Below are 16,957 nucleotides of genomic sequence, written 5' to 3' on the forward strand. Positions count from 1 at the left end.
ACTAGAAGGAAAATTAACTATGTCCTAACTGAAACCAGGACATGGAGTCATATGGAATTCACCTTGGAAGGAACAAAAAAGGAGTGGGGCTGTTTGTGAGACCACTTGAAGAAGATCCTGTAACTCAGACACACTGCTGTTAGAGCAAAGGTGGCCGTTCAGAGGAGACCATGCTATTCAGGCTGTCCACCCTGTCAGCAAAGGGAGCTTGCACCGTGTGACTCACTTTGGGCAAAGAGTGGGCTCCGTGCTGCTCCCTGGCCACCGGGGCTGCTCCTCCATGTGGCAGCTGGGCTCTTGGCCCTGAGCCCCTCCCGCAAGCTGGGGCTGCTCCCCCAGCTCCAAAGGAGATGGGAAGAGATGGCAGCTGAGAGGAGTGAAGTTTTCATGGTTTCTTTATTATTTCCCACACCGGAAACCTTATTCTGGAAGAATATAAGATGATTGGGGGAAAGTAAATAAAATAATTAATAGACAGGATGCCACAAATAGAATTAAATCTAAATCACAAGTTCAAGTAAATAATAATGATAAAAATAAAAGAATATCAAGCTACGGTATTGAGATTATTTTTTATTTTTATTTTTATTTTTATTTTTATTTTTATTTTAGATAACCTGTTTGTCCCCTTAGTATTATAGGTACATTATTGATGCTGAAGAAGCATGTACCCAAAGAGTGTCCACAAGACATCCTTGAGCTCCTGGTTCCTCATGCTGTAGATGAGGGGGTTCACTGCTGGAGGCACCACTGAGTACAGAAATGACACCACCAGATCCAGGGATGGGGAAGAAATGGAGGCGGGCTTCAGGTAGGCAAACATGGCAGTACTGAGAGTCAGAGAGAAAACGGCTAGGTGAGGGAAGCATGTCGAGAAGGCTTTGTGCCGGCCCTGCTCAGAGGGCATCCTCAGCACTGCCCTGAAGACCTGCACATAAGAAAATGAAATGAAAATAAAACATGCAAATGCTAAACAGAGACTAACTGCAAGAAGGACAACCTCCCTCAGGTAGGCATCTGAGCAGGAGAGCTTGAGGATCTGGGGGATTTCACAGAAGAACTGGTCCACAGCATTGCCTTGGCAGAGGGGCAGGGAAAATGTACTGGCTGTGTGCAGGACAGAATAGAGAAATCCAGTGCCCCAAGCAGCTGCTGCCATCTGGGCACAAGCTCTGCTTCCCAGGAGGTTCCCGTAGTGCAGGGGCTTGCAGATGGCAACATAGCGGTCGTAGGCCATGACGGTGAGAAGGCAGTACTCTGCTCCAGCCAAGAAGACAAAAAAGAAGACCTGTGCAGCACACCCCTCATAGAAGATGGCCCTGGTATCCCAGAGAGCATTGGCCATGGCTTTGGGGACTGTGGTGGAGATACAGCCCAGGTCGAGGAGGGCGAGGTTGAGGAGGAAGAAGTACATGGGGGTGTGGAGGCGGTGGTCGTAGGCTACGGCGGTGAGGATGAGGCCGTTGCCCAGGAGGGCAGCCAGGTAGATGCCCAGGAAGAGCGCGAAGTGCAGGAGCTGCAGCTCCCGTGTGTCTGCGAATGCCAGCAAGAGGAACTCACTCATAGAGCTGCTGTTGGACATTTCCTGCCCTTCATCAAGGGCACTGCAGAGAAGAAAAAAATACAGACTGTTAGGGGAAATTTCCCTGAGCAATACTCATTGCTTTTCTCATTGAAGCATTCACATTGTTTTTCTTTCTAGGGGACCTTTGTGTCTGTCCCTGGTTGTAGCCCTGTTTTGTGCTTGCTGAGTGTCTTGTACACAGCACCCACCTCTGCCCATCAGACTCTTGATGGGCCACCTCTGCTCCACTGCAGTGGTAAATGTCAATGTTGTGGGGGCAAACTTCAGCCAGAAGTCACATCCAGGAGAGCTGCTCTGTCAGTCCCCTGGTGCCCAGCTGCTGGCTGCTTGCAGCATTCAGGTGGGGCATGGCTCCACTCAGAGGTTGTGCTAAAAAATGATATCTCCATGTCTGCAGGACCTAAACAAAAGCACAGAAAAACCCTGGCACAGTCTGTAAGCAGAGAAGAAAAGGGATACGCTCAGGTTCTTCACTAACCTGATTGTGCCTCAGTTTAATGCTGAAGGAATCTCAGTCACCTGTGCAAATCCAACCACTCTATTAACACAGTCCCTGCCCCAGAATCAGAGCAGGAAAAGCAGGTAGAGACTGCAGAAAGTGCCTTCTCTTTTTGGGCAGCCCCTGCCCTTCCCTTCCTCTGTCCAAGCCATTGGGCAGCTCCCCTGGCAGGCTGAGTGCTGTGCCTGGCAGGCGGCAGAGGCCCTGCCCCAGCACACAGCCCCTGGTGCACAGCAGGGACCCTGCTCTGCACCACAGCCCTGGGCACCCCTGCAGCTGCCCTGCAGCACCTTCTCCTCCACACCGCACAAGCCATGAGTGACATCCTGGCAGCTCCTGGCCAGGCAGAGATGTCTCACACCTAGGAGCCCCTTCCAGGAACTTCCCCTGCACTGTCCTACAGCCAGAGACTTACTGTGGGCAGAGCTGTGAAGGTTTCTCCTGCACTGAGCACTCCTCTGCGTGCACCCTCCAGGCTGCCTGGAATCCCTTTCTGCCTGGGTGCCTGCAGTCAGAGCCCCCAGCCCTGCTGTGCTGTGCAGAGGAGCTGCTCCTGGGCACAGTTGTCTCTCTGCACCAGGGCCTCTTGCCAGGAGCCCTCTCTGTCCCAGGAGCCCTCTCTGTCCCAGGAGCCCGGCCCAACTCAGCAGCACAGGCCCAGCTCAATGCACTGGAATCACCCCGCTGGGGGCTTTCCTGATGAGCCCACAAACCTCAGGCACTCAGACACAATTGAAAACATCTCTCCAGAAGTCCAAGTCAGAGGCAAGTTTCCTGCAGTTTCCCCCTGAGGGCCAGCACTGACATAGCCTCCCTGGAGCTAGTTAGAGCAGAACATTGGAGGCAGTGAGGACAAGGAGACAAAGGCAATGTGAAGGTGACACTGATGTGTAGACAAACTGGATGTGTTTCAGCAAGCACAAGGGCCAGGCCTTGACCCCCAGCTCCTGTGAAGGGAGATCCTTTCCCTTCACACCTTGCTCAGGGCTCTTCAAGGGGCAGCAGGAGATATTGAGGTGAATGGCCAAGTGCAGGAGAATGGTACGACCCCTGCCTGGTTCATGGGTGGAGGCGAGGAGGCAATGAGGCCCTGGTGTTTTAATAGTAAGCTGTCTCCTCATAGGCCTCAGTGGCAGAGACAACAGCCATAGCCATGGGCACAAAGACCTGGGTCCTGTTGGGACTTTCAGCCTTGCCGTAGCCCTTACTCCTCTCCAAATGATTATATCCTAGGGACTCCCAGACATGTACCTCTTTACTGGCTGCCTGTAGACACTTGTCCACGTGGTGTCACACCAGATGTGAACTGAGCCTGAGAACTCAGATCATCTTGGTGGCCATGCTCCTTGTAAGGCAACTCTATAGGAATCTGGCCTGGTTCCTAGTGAGCAGGCACCACTGCTCCTATGGCATCCCTCGTGGTGCCCAGGCCCTCCTCCTTCTGGGCACTGCTCACTCAGTAAGGTCCCAGTCTGCCCTGATGTGTGGGGTTCCTCTTCCTCTGGTGCAGGACTGGGCTCTTCTTCTTCTTTAAATGTCAAGAGGTTTCCCCAGGCAAAATCCTGCAGTTTCTCAAGATTCCCCTGGACAGATGCTCCATTCTGTCAGCTGTTCATGTCTTCAGGCAGTTGGTTCAACCTTCGTGTGGTTGTGCTATCCCTGACAAGACAGCAGCACCAGGAGTTACAGGAACATTTGGATAATAGAGGAGTAACCAGTTGAATGGAATTGCAGCACAGATTCACAGATGGGCAGGGGATGGAAGGCTGCCAAGTTCCACTTCCGTGTTTCCTTCTCATGCATGCTGTCATTTTGTCTGGAGCTGTGTCCTGAATGTTATGGGTCTGTGCTGGTCAAAATTAAAAGGACCAGAGCCCAGCTGGAGTTCAATCTGTCTATTAATGTCAAAGACAATAAAAAACTGTTGATATAAACACTTTAAATAAAGGAGGATTAAGGAGAATCATCATTCTTTATTGGATGTGGTGGGAAACCTGGTGACAAGCGATGAGGTAAAGGCAGAGGTACTCAAGCTTTCTTTGCCTCAGGCTCTAGCAGCACAACCAGTTGTTCCCCCAGACATTTCTTCCTCCTCATGGCCTGTGCTGCCAGCCTTCTAGAGTGGTTTGTGTCAGGTGAGGCACTGGAACAGGTTGCTGAGAGGCCTTATAGATGCGCCATCCCTGGATCTGTTCAAGAGCAGGTTAGATGAGGCCCTGGGCAACCTAACCTCATGGGAGCATCCCTGTCCGGGGGTTTGGAACTAGATGATCTTTAAAATCTCATCCAATATGAGCCATTCTATGGTTCTATGATCTCACAAACTATACCTCAAGCATGACTCCCATGCCATCAGCTTTCCTGTGGTCTATCACCTGACCAGAACAGAAGGTGCCTTGCCATTTTCAATGGCATGTGCATGCTTCTGCCCTTTACGGTCCCTATCTGTTCCACATTCCTCCTGCTGGTCTGTCAGCTCCAGAGACAGAAGTGACCTCGCAGCCTCCTTCACAGCCACGTACCTCCTGCAGGCCCAGCAGATCCCGAGGCACAGCTGATCCCATCACAGCATTCCCAGGCAGCTCCTCCTTGTGGCCTCTGATATGATCACATACATGCCACCTCACATGCCTCTTCCAATGCCATACGACTGCTGCAGGACCTCGCAGTCCGTGACCTTCCCCAAGAGGAGAAACAGCTGAAGTTAGGGTAGGAGTGGGGTTGAAGCTGAGATGTGCTGTGTGCCTGTTGGAGGGCTTTGGGAGTTAGGTGTTCAGGTAAATGTTTAAGAATTACAGGTCACCCTCCAGGTTTAAGGGAACGGTAAGGGCTTCAAGGAAGTGTTTGGTGTTCTGCTCAAGGATCCTGCTCCAGGTTTAGGATGAGGGGAAGACTTGAGGCTTATAGTTCAGATCTGTGTTAATGCCTAGGGTTAAGGCTGTCGTTTTGATCACTGGTTAGGCTTAGTCACCCTTCTGCTTGCCCTTCTAGTAGAAAATTGGTTTAATATCTGCCTTTTTAAAATTCTGAGGAATGTCTTTTATCAATCGGTCGTTTTGATTTTGCCGAGGCGATTGGCTCCGGGGCAGACATGTTCTGCAGCGGAGCGGGGGATCGGGCCAGGCAGGGCTAATTTTTCCGGCATCGAGCCTACTTGAGGGAGCCGCCAGGACCCGGCAGCCCTCGTGAGGGAGGCTGACGAGGCGTATAGGTAGCCAGCAGCGCCCCCTCCCCAGCCATTCAAAAGCTTCCCCTAGGGAGCGCGAGTGATCAGGAGCACGGCGAACAGAGCGGGCAAACAGGGCGTGGCGCGTCAGAAGGGCGTGGCGCGGCAGTTAGCGCGGCAGTTCGCGCAGGCAGAGCGAGCAGGAAGGGCAGAGCACTCCCCCCGCCCATACGAACACCTCCTTAATGACAGCCGTTAGCTAGGCGATAATGGTCTCCACCAGACATGGTGTGCTCTCCAGGAAGTCGGTACACACCCAGACCGACTACCCGTTAAAAAATGCAGCAGTTCAGGTCACCAGATGCAAGGAGTGTCTGAGCCTGTTGCTGCCATCGGCGGGAGGCAGAGAAACTGCGTGTGAGGTGCGAGCAGGTGGATGACCTGGTCTGCATGGTGGCAGAGTTCAAGGAGGAGGTGGAGAGGTTGAGGGATATCAGGGAGTGTGAGCGAGAGATAGACTTGTGGAGTAACTCCCTGCAGGGCCTCAAGGAGAGGTATCGAGGTGAGACACCCCAAATGGGGGTGGACCCCCTGCCCTGTCACCCTCGGGCAGAGGGAGGGGATCTGGGAGTTGAGGAGGAATGGAAACAGGTCCCTGCTCAACATCGCAAGCGATGCCCTCCCCTTCCGGCCCCACCTTCCCAGGTGCCCTTACGCAACAGGTTTGAGGCCCTGGAGCTCGAGAGACCGGTGCATGAGGAAGAGGTAGCAAGTGTTCCCAGGAGGATGCCTAGGGCAAGGAGGTTGACTCCACGCCTCAGGACTGCCTCCACCAAGAAAGACAGAAGGGTTATTGTTGTGGGAGACTCTCTTCTTAGGGGAACAGAGGGCCCTATTTGTCGGCCTGACCCTACCCGTAGGGAAGTCTGCTGCCTCCCTGGGGCCAGGGTCAGGGACATTGCCAGGAAGCTTCCCAACCTGGTATGCCCCTCTGACTATTATCCTCTTTTGATAGTCCAGGCAGGTAGTGACGACATTGAAGAGAGAAGCCTGAAAGCTATCAAACAAGACTTTAGGGGGCTGGGACGGTTAGTGGATTTAGTGGATGGAGCGGGAGTGCAGGTGGTGTTTTCATCCATCCCTACAATGGCAGGGAGGGGTACAGAGAGGACACGGAAAGCCCACCTGTTAAACACGTGGCTCAGGGGCTGGTGCCAATGCAGAAATCTTGGGTTTTTCGACCATGGGGCACTTTACTCGGCACCCGGCCTGATGGCCGCAGACGGGTCCCTATCTTTTAGGGGAAAAAGGATCCTGGGCCAGGAGCTGGCAGGGCTCATTGAGAGGGCTTTAAACTAGGTAAGAAGGGGGATGGGGCTGAAGCAGGGATTGTTGGAGCTGTGCCAGGGGGAACAATAGCAAGGCCGGGGGATAAGGCAATGGCCCAGCTGAAGTGCATCTACACCAATGCACGCAGCATGGGTAACAAACAGGAGGAGCTGGAAGCCATCGTGCGGCAGGCAGGCTACGACTTGGTTGCCATCATGGAGACGTGGTGGGACCAGTCTCATGACTGCAGTGCTGCGATGCCTGGCTATAAGCTCTTCAGAAGGGACAGGCAGCACGGAAGGGGTGGTGGTGTGGCTCTCTATATTAGAGAGTCTTTCGATGTTGTAGAACTCGAGGCTGGGAATGATAAGGTCGAGTCCCTTTGGGTTAGGATCGGCAGGGACAACAAGGCTAGTGTCCTGGTTGGGGTCTGTTATAGACCGCCGAACCAGGATGAGGAGACGGATGAGGAGTTCTACAGGCAGCTGACAGAAGTTGCGAAATCGTCAGCGCTTGTTCTCGTGGGGGACTTCAACTTCCCTGACATATCCTGGAAGCACAACACAGCCCAGAGAAAGCAGTCTAGGAGGTTTCTGGAGAGCGTGGAAGATGGCTTCCTGACGCAGCTGGTTAGCGAGCCTACCAGGGGTGGCGCCCCACTAGACCTTCTCTTCACAAACAGAGAAGGACTGGTGGAGGATGTGGTTGTCGGAAGTTGTCTTGGGCAGAGTGACCACAAAATGGTGGAGTTCACTATTGTTGGTGAGGCCAGGAAGGGGACCAGTAAAACCGCTGTATTGGACTTCTGGAGGGCTGACTTTGTGCTGCTGAGGACACTGGTTGGTAGAGTCCCTTGGGAGGCGGTTCTGAAGGGCAGAGGGGTCCAGGAAGGCTGGGCGTTCTTCAAGAAGGAAATCTTAATGGTGCAGGAACAGTCTGTCCCCACGTGCCCAAAGACGAGCTGGCGGGGAAGAAGACCAGCCTGGCTCAACAGAGAATTGTGGCTTGATCTTAGGAGAAAAAAGAGGGTTTATAATCTTTGGAAAAGTGGGCAGGCCACTAGGGAGGACTATAAGGATGTTGCGAGGCTGTGCAGGGACAAAATTAGGAAGGCCAAAGCTCATCTGGAGCTTAATCTGGCTACTGCCGTTAAAGATAACAAAAAAAATGTTTTTATAAATACATCAACACAAAAAGGAGGACTGAGGAGAATCTCCATCCTTTACTGGATGCAGGGGGAATCCTTGTTAAAAGAGATGAGGAAAAGGCGGAGGTGCTTAATGCCTTCTTTGCCTCAGTCTTTAGAGGCAATACTGGTTGTTCTCTGGATACCCAGTACCCTGAGCTGGTGGAAGGGGATGGGGAGCAGGATGTGGCCCTCACTATCCACGAAGAACTGGTTGGTGACCTGGTTGGTACGGCACTTGGATGTGCACAAGTCGATGGGGCCGGATGGGATCCACCCGAGGGTACTGAGAGAACTGGCAGAGGAGCTGGCCAAGCCGCTTACCATCATTTATCAGCAGTCCTGGCTATCGGGGCAGGTCCCAGCTGACTGGCGGCTAGGAAACGTGACGCCCATCTACAAGAAGGGCCGGAGGGCAGACCCAGGAAACTACAGGCCTGTCAGTTTGACCTCAGTACCAGGGAAGCTCATGGAGCAGATCCTCTTGAGAGTCATCACGCAGCACTTGCAGGGCAAGCAGGCAAGCAGGCCCAGGCAGCATGGGTTTATGAAAGGCAGATCCTGCTTGACGAACCTGATCTCCTTCTATGACCAAGCAACACGCTGGGTGGATGAGGGAAAGGCTGTGGATGTGGTCTACCTTGACTTCAACAAGGCTTTTGACACCGTCTCCCACAGCATTCTCCTCAAGAAACTGGCTGCTCTTGGCTTGGACTGGCGCACGCTTTGTTGGGTTAGAAATTGTCTGGATAGCCGGGCTCAAAGAGTGGTGGTGAATGGAGTCAAATCCAGCTGGAGGCCAGTCACTAGTGGCGTTCCCCAGGGCTCGGTGCTGGGGCCGGTCCTCTTTAATATCTTCATCGATGATCTGGATGAGGGCATTGAGTGCACCCTCAGTAAGTTTGCAGATGACACCAAGCTATGCTGAAGCTCCTGCACTTTGCGCTCTTCCTGGGCATCTACCTGGCTGCCCTCCTGGGCAACGGCCTCATCCTCACCGCTGTAGCCTGCGACCACCGCCTCCACACTCCCATGTACTTCTTCTTCCTCAACCTTGCCCTCCTCAACATGGGCTGCATCTCCACCATTCTCCCCAAAGCCATGGCCAATTCCCTCTGGGATACCAGGGACATCTCCTATCAAGGCTGTGCTGCACAGGTCTTTATATTTGTGATCTTGATTACAGCAGAGTTTTATATTCTCACCATCATGGCCTACGACCGCTATGTTGCCATCTGCAAGCCCCTGCACTACGGGAGCCTCCTGGGCAGCAGAGCTTGTGCCCAGATGGCAGCAGCTGCCTGGGCCAGTGGCTTTCTCAATGGTGTCCTGCACACAGCCAGTACATTTTCCCTACCCCTCTGCCAAGGCAATGCTGTGGACCAGTTCTTCTGTGAAATCCCCCAGATCCTCAAGCTCTCCTGCTCAGATACCTACCTGAGGGAAGTTGGGGTACTTACGTTTACTGTTTCTTTAGCCGTTGGTTGTGTTGTTTTCATTGTTTTCTCATATGTTCAGATCTTCAGAGCTGTGCAGAGGATGCCCTCAGAGCAGGGCTGGCACAAAGCCTTTTCCAGATGCCTCCCTCACCTGGCTGTGATCTCCCTGTTTCTCAGCACCATCTTTTTTTTCGGACTTTAAACCTCCCTTTCTCTCTTCCCCAGCTCTAAGTCTGGTGGTGTCATTTTTGTACTCAGTGTTGCCTCCAGCAGCGAATCCTGTCCTCTACAGCATGAGAAACAGGGTGCTCAAGAATGCAGTATGGAAATTTTTTGAATACATGCTTCTTCAGAATTAATAATGTGCCTTCAAATTTCAACTGTTATTTTGGAAAATCTTAGGAAAATCTTATGTTTCATCTTATGTCTACTTTGTTTTCTGTTATTTTCTGTTATTTTTTTTCTTTCTTTCTTTCTTTCTTTCTTTCTTTCTTTCTTTCTTTCTTTCTTTCTTTCTTTCTTTCTTTCTTTCTTTCTTTTTGCTTTGATTGTCTTATTCTTAACATCCGATCTGTTAATTTTATTTTTTTTGATTAATAATCTCATGGACCTATATTAGCGGACTTCTTGTATACAAATAAATGATAAAGAAGCAATGAGAACCTTCTTCATCTCAGCTGCCATCTTGTCCCATCTCCTCTGGAGTTGGGGTGCAGCCCCAGCACACAGGAGGGGCTCTGGGCCAAGAGCCCAGCTGCCACATGGATGAGCAGCCCCAGTGGCCCTCGGGACTGCCCCTCACTGCCCGCTGGGCTCTGCCTCTCTGCTGCTTTTGGGTTGGGGCTGCTGATTCCCTGGAGCCATGGTCATGGCCAGCAGCAGGATGTGGCCTTTTCACTGCTGCTTTCTTTTGGCTTCCACTTTGTTGCATTCTGCTCTTGTATTTGGATAAGCCATAAGAGCTCGTGTAGATTGGTGACAGTCGTGATTTCTCTAAAGTGGCATCTCTGCCACAGCTCTGAACTTCTCTTCCAAATCTTGATGTTGTGAGCATGTACAGGGACAAAATTAGAAAGGCCAAAGCTCATCTGGAGCTCAGTCTGGCTACTGCTGTTGAAGATAACAGATAATGTTTTTATAAATACATTATCACGAAAAGGACTAAGGAGAATCTCCAGACTTTACTGGATGCAGGGGGAAACTTAGGGACAAGAGATGAGGAAAAGGCTGAGGTGCTTAATGCCTTCTTTGCCTCAGTCTTTAGTGGCAAGACTGGTTGTCATCTGGATACCCAGTAGCCTGAACTGGTGGAAGGGGGTGAGGAGCAGAACGCGGCCCTCACAATCCATGAGGATATGGTTGGCAACCTGCTACAGCAACTAGATGTATGCACGTTGATGGGGCTGGATGGGATCCACACGAGGGTACTGAGAGAACAGGCGGAGGAGCTGACCAAACCACTTTCCATCTTTTATCAGCACTCCTGGCTATCGGGGAGGCCCCACTCAACAGGCAGCTAGCAAATGTGACACCCATTTACAAGAAAGGCCAGAGGGTAGACCCAGGCCTGTCAGTTTGACTTCAGTGCTAGGGAAGCTCATGTAGCAGATTATCTTGACTGTCATCACACAGTGCTTGCAGGACAAGCAGGCAATCAGGCTCAGTCAATGTGGGTTTATGAAAGGCAGGTCCTGCTTGACGAAGCTGATCTCCTTCTGTGACCAAGTGACACACTTAGTGGATGAGGAAAAGGCTGTGGATGTGGTCTACCTTGATTTCAGTAAGGCTTTTGACACCATTTCCCACAGCATTCTTCTCAAGAAACTTGCTGCTCATGGTTTGGACTGGCATACACTTCGTTGGGTTAGAAACTCGCTGGGTAGTCGGGTCCAAAGAATCGTGGTGAATGGCATTAAATCCAGTTGGAGGCCGGCCACCAGTGGAGTCCCCGAGGGCTCATTACTAGGACCAGTTCTCTTTAATATCTTTATCAATGATCTGGATGAGGGGATCAAGTGCACCCTCAGTAAGTTTGCAGACAACAACAAGTTAGGTGCGTGTGTCTATCTGCTCGAGGGCAGGAAGGTTCTGCAGGAGGATCTGGATGGGCTGCACCGATGGGCTGAGGTCAACTGTATGAAGTTCAAGTATGTATGAAGTTCAACTGTATGAAGGCCAAGTGCTGGGTCCTACACCTGGGGCACAACAACCCCAAGCAGAGCTACAGGCTGGGAGATGAGTGGTTGGAAAGCTGCCAGGCAGAGAAGGACCTGGGAGTATTGGTTGGTAGTCAGCTGAATATGAGCCAGCAGTGTGCTCAGGTGGCCAAGAAGGCCAACAGCATCCTGGCCATGGGGTGTCCATAGGGTATCTCTAAGGGCACAAAGGGCAGACAAGTGCTGCACCAGACCTTGCCCACGGCACTTCAAAATGCTTATTCTCAATTACTCTGCAGTCTTATGGGCCTTTGCCTGATGGCTCTTCACCACCTCTTCTGGCATTGCAGAGCCTATGGACTCCTCACCTTTTCCTTTACCAGATGTTTTTTTGGATGATCACTCATTTTATGAGGTTCTAATCACTGCCCACTGAGCACCTTGTCCCTGCAGATGCCCTGATGTCTCCTGGCAGCTCTAGATTCCTCTCCAGGCCTGCATCGGCCATCAGTCCCACTGCAGGGGGCTCAGTCCCACGCAGATGAATCCAGTTGTCTACTTTGGCAAGTGCCACCATAAAGAGAGCACTTGGTGCAGCCCTTGATTCTTCACAGACCACCCTGGGATTTTCAGCCTGTGTTCTTTACTCCACAAAGAGGCCCAGAAAACAGAAGAGAAGGGAGCAACCCCTTTGCTGTATTCCAGATAGTAGCATTGGAATAGGCACCCAGGCTTCTTGGTTTGCCCTGAACAGCCCCTTTTGTTACTGTTTGGTTTTTGTTTGGTGCTGGCAGGGAAGCCAGCTGTGACAGAGGACTGCACAGTGCCTGCTGCTGCCTGCTGGGACAGGGATGCCACCATAGAGACAACAGGACTATCATCAAGGTACACGAGATATAAAATCTAACCGAAATACAAGAAGGACAATGTGGAAGCCAAAAGAGAACAGCAGTAAAAAGGCCACATCCTGCTGCTGGCCATGGCCATGGCTCCAGGGAAGCAGCAGCCCTGACCTGAAGTTGGCAGAGAAGCAGAGCCCAGCAGGAAGTGCGGGGCAGCCCGGAGGGCCACCGGTGCTGCTCCTCCATGTGGCAGCTGCACTCTTGGTCCTGAGCCCCTCCTGCGTACCGGGGCTGCTCCCCCAGCTCCAGAGGAGATAGGAAGAGACGGCAGCTGAAGTCAAGGGATTTCTGCTGGATTCTTTATTGTCTTTATCTACACAGGAAGCCTGGTTCTATAGGTAAATCTTTAACAAGTAGGAGGCTAAGAATAATATTATTTATATCAGAAACAATAGTTAGTGAAAATAATAATACAGCCAATGTAAACAAACAAAAAAAATCTTAAAATTTTCTGAGAAAAGAAGGTGTTTCTGATTATAGGCTTACTGTTATAAGCAAAGAAGATGAAGAATAAGTATTCAAGCAGTGTCGTTGCTGCATCCCTTAGTTACAGGTTCCTCATGCTGTAGATGAGGGTGTTCACTGCTGGAGGCACTGGTGATGGGAAGAAATTGCAGTTGAGACCAATGAATTTCTCCCAGTTTCTTTATTGTCTTTATTTAAATAAGAATATTTATTGTAAAGATATTTGAAATTATTGACTTAGTAATAATAATAATAATAATAATAATAATAATAATAATAATAATATAATTAAGAGGCTTAGAATGACATTAAATCAAAGCCACAAGTTAGAGGAAATAATAATAAAGAAAATTACTTTCAATAACTTGCATTAAGAGTCTTTTTTCATTTTATTATTTTTTTTTTTTTTCAGAAATACTGTGTGTCCTGTTATATGCACATTATTAACGCTGAAGAAACATGTATTAAATAGATTCTTCATTGCACGCTTGAACTCCTGGTTCCTCATGCTGTAAATGAGGGGGTTCACTGCTGGAGGCGACACTGACTATAGAACAGCCACCACCAGATCTAGGGATGGGGAAGAAATGGAGGGAGGCTTCAGATAGGCAAACATGACCATGCTGATAAACAGGGAGACCACAGCCAGGTAAGGGAGGAGCATGAAAAAGGATTTGTGTCATCCTGGCTGAGAGGGCATCTTCAGAACTGCCCTTAAAATCTGTACATAGGACATCACAATGAAAATAAAACAACCAAAAACTGAAGAAACACTAAAAACAAGTGCTCTGGCTTCCCTGAGGTAGGTATCTGAGCAGGAGAGCTTGAGAATCTGGGGGATTTCACAGAAGAACTGGTCCACAGCATTGCTGTGGCAGAGGGGTAGGGAAAATGTGTTGGCCGCGTGCAGGACAGCATTGAGAAAGCCACTGGCCCAGGCAGCTGCTGCCATCTGGGCACAAGCTCTGCTGCTCAGGAGGCTCCTATAGTGCAGGGGCTTGCAGATGGCAACATAGCGGTCTGAGGCCATGACGGTGAGAAGAGAATACTCTGCTGTTGCAGTGAAAAAGAGAAAAAAAAACTTCTGTAACACATTCCTGGAAGGAGATGGCCCTGTTGTCCCAGAGGGAATTGGCTATGGCTTTGGGAAGAATGGTGGAAATGCATCCCAGGTCGAGGAGGGTGAGGTTGAGGAGGAAGAAGTACATGGGAGTGTGGAGGCGGTGGTCACAGGCTATGGCAGTGAGGATGAGGCCATTGCCCAGGAGGGCAGATAGGTAGATGCCCAGGAAGATCCCGAAGTGCAGGAGCTGCAGCTCCCGTGTGTCTGCGAATGCGAGCAGGAGAAACTCAGTGATGGCGCTTCTGTTGAACATCTGCTTTTTTGGGCCATGTGGTCCTGCACATAGAAGGGAAAGAACAGTAATAATGTACAACAAGCTTAGCAGAAGAAAACTCATCCTATTTCTTATTTTACATTGCCCAAATCACTGTCCACTTCTAGGAAGACATTTGGCAGGTCTGTTTCATAAGTTCTTCCTAATGCTGCCTGAGGGCATCCCTGGGAGCAGGGGACTCCTCTGTGGGCAATGGAAGAGTCAGTTATGCCCTACAGCCAGAGGTAAAGAGGAAGATGGGGTAATCTCAGACTCAGCTCACTCCTGCTATCAAAGAACTTTACCCCAGCGTTGCTCCCAGGTCACACAACTGCAAAAGATATATATATATATGGATTTTTATTTTATTTTATTTTATTTTATTTTATTTTATTTTATTTTATTTTATTTTATGGGGTCAGATTTTTTGTTATTGCTACCCCACCACAGCTGCTGAGTTCTTCTAAAACAGAAATCCTGGGCATTTCTCCTGCACTTGAAGGGAAACTTTGTGGATCCTCAGAGAAAAAGGGACTGTACTTATAGTTCAGTGTCCTGCAGTGAGGACAGACAATCTGTCCATCAGTGCTGGTCTCAGCTGCCCTGCAAGAGCTGCAGGAAAGTTGTACTCAGTTGCTCATCTGAAAAGAACCTGAACACTGCTCAGAGCATAGGAATCCAGACTCAAAGTGCACATCTCTAGACCCCTAAACCACTCCCCGTACTCCACTTTTTCCACGCACACCAAGGACTCACGCTGTGGGCGTGTGAAACCCCCATCCCCAGCATGGCAGCGTGCTGCTGCTAGGGGAGGCAAGGCCAGGGAGGGACAGACAGACACTCAGCAGACCCTCCTGTGCTGCAGCTCTGCCTGCAGAGGAGGCAGCTCCTGCTGGGGACACCGGGGGCTTGAGGGCAGAGGCCGTGCTGGTGGGAGAGGAGAGCAGGGGGTGTACCAGGGAGGGCACCTGCCCTGCAGGGGATGGCAGGGAGGTGCCTGAGCCCTCCCTCACGTGGCATTTCTGGCAGCAGCTCCCTCTCACCACCTGCCCATGTCCCTGCTGCCAGCCCATGTCCTTGCTGGGAGCTGGTTCTCTGTCCCCATGTCTCCTCCCTGTCCATGCTCACACACCCCATCTCACAAGCTTTGTGCTCAGATTCATTCAGATTCCTCCCACCTGCATCAATCTCAAAGCACAGGATCCAAAAAAAAAAGTCTTTCCCTTCTGATAAACCACACCTCAGTCTTCCTCTGGAAATGCCCTTTTATAAATGCCATTCTCTAAAGCATCTTCTACACTTTGCTGGAGAAACAAAGACAACTATCCTGACAGATGCTATCAGCCCTCTGTAGATGTCTAACTGTAGAAGATCTCTTCGGCAACCCCATCTGCATTGCCCTACTGCCAGAGACTCACAGTGTCAAGAGCCTGCAGATGTGTCCTACCACACACTGCCCTCTGTTGTTGTGCTCCTCAGTGCCTCCAAGCCCTCTCTCCTTCTCTCCTCTCCCTGTGCCAGCTGCGGTCAGAGCCCCCAGCCCTGCTGCGCTGTGCAGAGAAGCTGCTCCTGGGCACAGCTGTCTCTGCAGTTCTGCCCACTTGCTAGGAGCTCCCCTTGGTCCCAGGAGCCTGGTCCAGCTCAGCAGCACAGCATCCAACCATGGCATTGCTTGCTCTGTGCCCTTGGGCTCCCTCAAGGTGTCCCCAGGGCGTCAGGGCTGACAGCTCCTGAAGGCAGCAGGTTCTCTCCAGGGGTGTGGTGTCTGAAGCAGACTGAAGGCATCACTGACCGCTCCTCTATGATTTTGTGAGAGACTGATTCTTGAAGTGTGATTTATGCTATTAAAGTTTGATTGTCAAACATGAGTAAAATGATTCCCTCTCTTAACCCCTATTCCCTTCCCACTGCATAGCAGGACAATTCAGCCATGACAGGAAGGGATCATTTCACCCCTCTGAACACCTTTCACCATTTCTTTTAGGAACTGAGAAAGAAACATATCACAGAATCACAGAATCACAGAATTTCTAGGTTGGAAGAGACCTCAAGATCATCGAGTCCAACCTCTGACCTAACGCTAACAGTCCCCACTAAACCATATCCCCAAGCTCTACATCTAAACGTCTTTTGAAGACTTCCAGGGATGGTGACTCCACCACTTCCCTGGGCAGCCTGTTCCAGTGCCTCACAACCCTTTCAGTAAAGAAGTTCTTCCTAACATCTAACCTAAAACTCCCCTGGCTCAACTTAAGCCCATTCCCCCTCGTCCTGTCACCAGGCACGTGGGAGAACAGGCCAACCCCCACCTCGCTACAGCCTCCCTTGAGGTACCCATAGAGAGCGATAAGGTCGCCCCTGAGCCTCCTCTTCTCCAGGCTGAACAAGCCCAGCTCCCTCAGCCGCTCCTCGTAGGACTTGTTCTCCAGGCCCCTCACCAGCTTCGTCGCCCTTCTCTGCACCCGCTCAAGCACCTCCATGTCCTTCTTGTAGTGAGGGGCCCAAAACTGAACACAGTACTCGAGGTGCGGCCTCACCAGAGCCGAGTACATCTTGTTTATTGGTGTCAAACCAAGAGGGTGGGGACCAGAATGCTCTAGAATTATTTCCATGTAGGGAATGAGACACTAAGACACCCTTCACTGAGTTTCCCCAGCTGTCCATCTGGAAGATCCTCTACCTATGCACAAATCTCTTCTTCCTCTTTCTCATGACTAGCACGGTGACTGGGATGTGGAACACACTCATCATTGTGCTGGTGTCTGCCTCCAAACACCTGCCGATGTTCATGGCTTCCTTCCTGGGGCAAATTTGTCCTCCTTGTACCTTTGTACAGCTCCACCGCCCTGCACCA

At 50.9% G+C, this 16,957-nt stretch overlaps 1 protein-coding gene across 1 annotated transcript; it reads right to left on the minus strand.

The window, feature by feature from the left end:
* Positions 1 to 646: 646 nt before the first annotated feature.
* On the minus strand, positions 647 to 1,582 carry LOC311425631 (olfactory receptor 14A16-like; the record flags this gene model as incomplete). The annotated part of the gene is made up of 1 exon (XM_084501571.1): positions 647 to 1,582. One exon carries the CDS (start codon positions 1,580 to 1,582, stop codon positions 647 to 649), a length of 936 nt encoding a protein of 311 aa, XP_084357697.1.
* Positions 1,583 to 16,957: the final 15,375 nt, after the last annotated feature.

Source organism: Aythya ferina (assembly GCF_964211825.1).
Source record: "Aythya ferina genome assembly, chromosome: 32".
NCBI lineage: Eukaryota > Metazoa > Chordata > Aves > Anseriformes > Anatidae > Aythya > Aythya ferina.